General features: G+C 33.2%; 1 protein-coding gene across 2 annotated transcripts in view; it reads right to left on the reverse strand.

Annotated features, from left to right (window-relative positions):
* Nucleotides 1-612: 612 nt before the first annotated feature.
* The window catches only part of LOC123011378 (zinc finger C2HC domain-containing protein 1C), an 8,496-nt gene continuing 2,285 nt past the window's right edge, over nt 613-6,823 (reverse strand). Inside the window, exons 1-5 of one of the 2 annotated variants that reach the window (XM_044408780.1) lie at nt 5,720-6,172; nt 5,063-5,671; nt 1,571-1,678; nt 1,238-1,528; nt 613-1,188 (exon numbers count right to left, since the gene is read on the reverse strand). In XM_044408780.1, the coding sequence (XP_044264715.1) occupies nt 898-1,188; nt 1,238-1,528; nt 1,571-1,678; nt 5,063-5,671; nt 5,720-5,827 (1,407 nt within the window). In that variant the 5' untranslated portion in view covers nt 5,828-6,172 and the 3' untranslated portion in view covers nt 613-897. Of the gene's footprint in view, nt 1,189-1,237; nt 1,529-1,570; nt 1,679-5,062; nt 5,672-5,719; nt 6,173-6,823 lie in introns of those variants that run through there. The other variant, XM_044408781.1, reaches the window with a different exon arrangement.

A 6,823-nucleotide genomic window follows, 5' to 3' on the forward strand; every position in this document is an offset into this window, starting at 1 on the left:
GGAATTAATCAAGTGCTAAAAATTTTTTTAACTAAATCGTCCAGTGACACAATTAGTCCAAATGCAAGTGCTACAAACACTTGTCAAGTACGAAAAAAGATACGAAGAAAATTTAAGCATAAGAAATCAAACGGAAGTCTCCAGAGAGAGAATAAAAATAAAAAAAATGAATCAAGTGTAGAAATTACCAAAAAAAGGAAATTATCCAAATCAGACGATTCTTTACCACCACAACCTCCACTTAAGAAGAAGAAGAAAAATAAAAAAAGACAAAAACAAGCCGTAGAAGAAAATACCCAATTGAGTCTAATAGAAGAAGTGATTTTAGACCAAAAAGAGAAAGAAACAACTGTTTTATTGAATGGTTGGAACATGAAAAATATTCAATTGAAACCGAGCAAATCAAAAAAACTAGAAAAATCACCTAAAAATTTTCATTCAAGAGATTTCAGGAATTTAATGCTTTATGATACATCACGAAACAAACGGACTAAAACTACATCTTTTCTCCAACGAAAATTCTAAAATTTATTTTAAATTGTTACTTTTTTTATTTTAAAAATAAATTGTTTATTCCGATCGTGTTTTTGTCAGGTCAAACAAACAACAAAGTAATAAAGCAAATTTTATTGATTTTTAAGAGGAACATAAAGCGGACTAGCCAACATCAAGTTTCTAGTAAAAAAAGCTAATCAATTTGGTATTATTTGTAAAAAAATAAGTTACTTTATCACACAGCACCGTAGTTTAAAAATGACTCAAAAGTTAGAAAATCACTAGTTCCATTTCCCAGCCTTTAATGATGTAAAAACGTGTTACATTTGCCACATTATTTGATTAAAATGAAAAAAAAAAGCAAAAAAAAATAATTGTGAATTTAGTACAAAATCCAAACTCCTATCTCATATTCCTGCCCGAAGTTTTACTCCTATTAGCCCCCGGTTTGGGTTTATTAAACTCATAAGTGGCACACTTGGGGATGTGTCTTTCGGCGGCGGCTTCATTAAATTTGCGTCCACAATGTGGACATTGCACATAATCTGGATTGCTCGAAGGGGGCGGCGGGGGCAAATCCGCCAACTTGCCCCCTTTGGCCACATGTGCTTGTGCCATTTTGGCCGCCCGAATAGCATTAATAAACTCCTCGTGGGTGCGTCGCCAGTCCTTCTTGGGGGCTTGCCGACTCGACTAAAATAACACGATAAAAAACCTGGAAACGGGGGAAACCCCAACTCACTTTACTACTCAGATTCTTGTGCCCCTTTCGCACATACTGCTCCAATTCCGTCCCCTCGACTCTATGCTTCGTCGCGTCGTAAATCTTGCGTTTCTTCTTCGCCGTTTTACCACAAATCGACTCGTGGACTTCCAAACGGTCGGCGGCGAAGCGCCGGTTGCAAAATCGGCACTCGTTCAAGTCGTCGCGCGCCACGGGGGACTTCCCCGACTGCTTGGCCGACGGCCGGTCCTTGCAGGGGGCGCGCGCCGACTGCGGCGGCTGGGGAGTCCCCTTCTTCACCGGATTTGACTAAACAAAACTAAATTACAACACAAAAAACACTAAACGAACCTTGGCCGATTGCATGCTCTGGGAGCGAACCGGCGACGAAATCAGGCTTTTGGGGGGCTGCTGCGACGGCACTGAAGCACTCGCTTTCACGCTACGCTTGATGATGGGCTGTGAAACACACTAATTAATTTATTTCTGTCAAATGTCAAATTTTTTAATGCCTGATTGACGGGGCGCAATTTTGTGAAAACTTCCAACTGGTCTTTATTGCTAAGAGTCTTGTTGATTTCTGCAAAATGCTGACTCAACATAATGCATTATTAATAAAAAAAACGGAGATTTTGGGCGAAATTGTGACGTTTCTACAACCGGCGGAAAACTCAATTTATTATATTATGTTACCATGGTTACGTTTGTTTTATTACGTCAAATTCGGTTTCCTAGACAGCAACATGATTTTAGGGCAGTGTTACCAGCTCAAAACAATTAAATTCACCAGATCTGAGCTGAAAAGTTCCAAGCAGATTTACACCTATTTTTTTCACCAAATTACAAGATTATATGATTTTTTTTATACGTTTTGTTACATAAATCTCGTAAATCTGTTTAAAAACATGCTTAAACGTTCGAAGAATGCAAAAATTGGTAACGCTATTTTATTTGGTCTAATTCTACAGAGTGGTTATAAATGAGTTTCATCTAGTCAGCTTTGAATTTTTTTTGCATGTAACTTTATTTGTGCCGCTCTAGTTCTGTCATTAGTGTCACATATTAATTAATAATAAATTGTTATTAATTAAACTCTTATTGTTTCAACAAATTTCCCATAATAATTGATAATAATAATGTATACTTTGGAAGAAAACAAGTTTATAATTGAAGTCTATTTTCGAAGTGGACGCTTAGTAAACGGCGATTTTTTAATTTTGAGTTACAACAAGTAGGTACCCCTACTTTCGTAAAGCGGCATTTTTTATTTTACATGGAAAATTCACAGCTGGCTAAATGAAAATCATTTATAACCACTTTGTATAATTTTTTGGGTAGTTAAATTTGGCGTAATTCCGGATGACAAAAAATCTATTGGTAACACTGAATTGGTGATAATCCAGGGGCAGTCGCCCGTCGCAAATAAATGACAATTGTCTATGAAAGTTTGACGTTTGAATTTGAAAGTCAAGGTTGCCAAATTAAATTTTAAATTTGACACCAAATCATTTACAGTCACCCAATATTTACGTTTTTACTTGAAAAACATGCTAAAACACTTGATAAAAGCAAAAATAATGACTTAATTTGATGTTTTTTTGGTTTGTTTTAGCAAAATCTTGCAATTAACACCATTTTTGACCATATTTTGTGTTCTTTGTTTTATTTTTTTTTTTGACAAAATTTTACTCAAAAAGAGCTAAATCGAATGAAACATCAATTTAGATTTATTTTTGTTATGTTTAAGCATGTTTTGACAATAACCTGAAAAATAAATGAGTTTCTGGTTCAAAAACAAACTAAATCGAGCCAAAATGATATCAATTTCAATCTAATTTGGTAATTTTTTACTCAGTTTTATAAAAAAGATTGAATGTATTTTAAAAACGTGTTGAAACAGTCTAAAAATGCAAAAATAAAACTAGTTTTGGCCTAATTTGATAAATTTTCGGTTTGTTTTTAAGGAAATTTTGCAAAATAGTTCTGTTTCTGGCTAAAAACATACTAAAACGCTCAGAAATAAACAAAATAATGTACTTTTTGTCCCATTTTAGCGATTTTTTTTACCTTGTTGAGTGAAATATTTAGAAAAATAAAACTATCTCTCGATTTTTCAACTTGTTTTGAGAAAATTTTGCATTTAAGTTTCTACCAAATGCTCAAAAAAATCCAAAAAAAATAGTGTCATAATTTTTAACTCAATTTACTATAAATAATTAAAAAATCAAATTAAAAAAGTTTTCTACTAGAACTACAGAAACGTTTCATCAGAATTATCAGAAATTAATTTTTCCAAAAGTTTTCACTAATTCATTAAATAAAAATCACCAGATCTGGTGAAATTTCATCAAACCTGGCATCACTGTTGCCAAATTAAGACACCAAATCATTTATAGTCACCCGATATTTAAGGTTTTACGTTAAAACACTTAAAAAATGACTTGATTTGATGTTTTTTTGGTTTGTTTTAGCAAAATCTTGGAATTAACAACACCAATTTCGACCATATTTTGTATTTTTCGTCCTAGTTTTTTGACAAAATTTTACTCAAAGACCAAAGAGGACTAAATCATCGCATGAAACAAACGAAATAACATAAAATTAGATTTATTTTTGTTGTGTTCAAGCATGTTTTGACAATAACCTGCAAAATAAATGAGTTTCTGGATCAAAAACGAACGAAATCGAGCGAGACAGGCAAAAAATTTCAATCTAATTTGGTAATTTTTCAGTCGGTTTTAGCAAATATTGAATATTTAAAAAAAAATAATAAATCGTGCTGAAACACTCTAAAAATTCAAAAATAACACTAGTCTTGGCCTAATTTGATAAATTTTTGGTTTGTTTTTAACGAATTTTTTCAAAATAGTTCTGTTTCTGGCTAAAAACATACTAAAACGCTCAGAAATAATGAAAATAATGTACTTTTGACTCTTTTTAGCGATTTTTTTACCTTGTTGAGTGAAATATTTAGAGAAACAAAACTATTTGAGTTTCTGCATAGCTAAAAAACGTGCAAAAAAAATAATAGTGTCATCATTTTTGACTCAATTTACTATATTGATAAATAAAAAAAAAAAATTTCATCAGAATTATCAAAAATTAGAATTTTTCCAAAAGTTTTCACCAATTCATTAAATAAAAATCACCAGATCTGGTGGAATTTCACCAAACCTGGCATCACTGTTTTAAAGTACCAATTTTAGTTGGAAAACGAAAAAAAAAAAACAGTTTTCTTGGTTTGATTTTCACACGCCACTAGCCATAAACAAATACAATCTAGATTCTTCCAGTAAGTGAAAATAGTAATCGACACGCAATCTTCAAACCTAATCACCATTTTCTCCACCACGCAAGTATTTTCGTCGAATTTTCTCAATTATTTACATGAAGGTCAAGGTGGGGGAAGACCGGTTATTATCACACACTTTTCCATTTATAATGACCTTTTTTTCTACCCTTGAACGTGAAGATGAAATGGGGACGAGGTTGAAACAATTTATATATAGGGTGTTTTCTTAATATTGCGAAAAATTGAAAAATAACACTAATTTCTCAAATAAAGCTGCGTTACGGAGATACAGGGTGATAAAGCTTCATGATAAAAAATAAAATCCTCCAAAACCACATAAAAAATGAACAATTTTGTCTAATTAACTCGCAGACTACTAGATATTTTAACAGAAGTCGAAGAGCAATAATAGAATCTTTAATCAAAAAAATACATGGTGTCTCAATTAAGATACCAGGAAGATGGAAAAAATGTTATCTGTCAAAAAATTTTGACATTTCACATTTTTTAAAATTCTTGCATTTCTACAAAAATGGTGATTTTTCGCTTACCTTGGTTTCCTTTCGGAAGGTTTTTCCCAGAGTATTTCCCGGGGGTTTACTCGCTTTCTTCTCCACCTTTTCACTGGGGAGTTTTCCGCCGAGATTGGCGAGTTTTCGGGGAAACACCGACTCGTCAACTTCATCAAATCCCAAATCTGGCATTTGTTCGTTGTCTAAACAATCACTCAGATTGTGATTATTCATCATTTCCACAATATCGGAATGTTTATTAAAAGTCTGATTCAATAATAAATTATTGCTTTGAAAAGTGTGTTGTTCAAAACTCTCATCACCATCATTATTATTATAAATCGAGTGAACAATTTTTTTACTAACTTCCGGTTTTGCATTTTTTGTTGCTTTAACTGTGATTTTACTTCCACCCCTTGGATTAGTTGCTTTTAACGGCTCTAGAGGATAACTCCGGTCAATCCCCGCTTTTTGTCGCCTTTCATCGAACATTTGTCGGACTTTTCCGCCCCCAGTTGACCCCAAACTCGTGTTGCTTCCAGCACTTCCTCGACCACCGACTCTTTCGAAGGTTTTCTGTTGTTGGGATTCGTATAAACGCAACAGTTTCTCTTCGCGTTCTTGGATTTGTTTCTGTTGAAACTTGGCCTAAGGACAAAATAAGTCATTTTAGGGGAAAAACTCAATGGGGCTCACATCGTATCGAGCTGTTTTTAGGGCTTCTTGGAGGCTTTGAGCGGCCCATGAGGTCTCCAAATCGATCGATACCACGGAATTCAGACTAGATGATAAGTATTTATGCATGTTGATGGGGAAAAAGTTGGTAAACTAACTGGACAATATCAATAGAAGGGTGGGATGGGGGCATGCGCGACCAGGGCCGGACTCAAAGCAAATTTGAGAAACTTAAACTTGTGTATCAACAAGAAATTACTCACTAGGATTTAGGGATATTCGTGAATAGGTTGTCATAAATTTGGTTAGGTTGGTTTCTGGTGACAAACAAAAGATATCCGTAACTCATGTCAAAATTTAGGTTAAGTCAAGTCACCTGTCAGCTTGAATGGATAATTTAAATGATCGTAATTATTTTGTTTGGGTTTAATATAAAAGTGAATTTAGGGTTTTTTCTAATTTGTTGATTTTCACCTTTTTGTAAACTTATTTTAAATGTGATTGAATTATTATTTTATGAATAAAATTCATAGAGTAGTTTAAAAGGTGGGTTAATTAATTAATTTTCAGTGTGGCCACTTAAATTGTAATAAAGGAAAAATCACTAGACATGATTTTTAAATAAATTGTCAAACTCAACGGGTCAAAGCACGTGTTTAACAATTTTCAGTTGAAATCGAGGTAAATCTCTTAATTTATTACTTAATTATTACTTTTGTTGATAAAAAACGTGCTGACAAATGAAATTTGATCAAAATTTTACTTGAAATTTATGAAACTAAAACTTGTCATTGTTGGTAGGTATAAATGGTAAAAACAACAATTTTTGAGTGTGGAAGACCTATCAGACGTTCATTGCGTTTACAAGCTTGGTGCACATCAACTCCAGTGCTAATTTCTAATGATAAATCAGATAATTTTAATGAAAGTAAAAATTTGGAACAAAACGATAATTTATGTGGTAATCTTGCAGAGGATGGGGAAATAGAAGCGGAGAAATGTGAAGAAAATACCCAAAAGACTACAATTATAGAAGAAAAAGAAGATACGACGCCAAATTCTACCCTTAATTGTAGTTGCAGTTGTAATTGTAGTCTGTGTAGGAGTTGTAGTCTGAAAAAATCG

The sequence above is a fragment of the Tribolium madens genome, unplaced genomic scaffold (assembly GCF_015345945.1).
Source record: "Tribolium madens isolate multiple individuals breed KSU strain unplaced genomic scaffold, Tmad_KSU_1.1 Scaffold_91;HRSCAF=231;Tcas5.2_LG7, whole genome shotgun sequence".
Taxonomy (NCBI): domain Eukaryota; kingdom Metazoa; phylum Arthropoda; class Insecta; order Coleoptera; family Tenebrionidae; genus Tribolium; species Tribolium madens.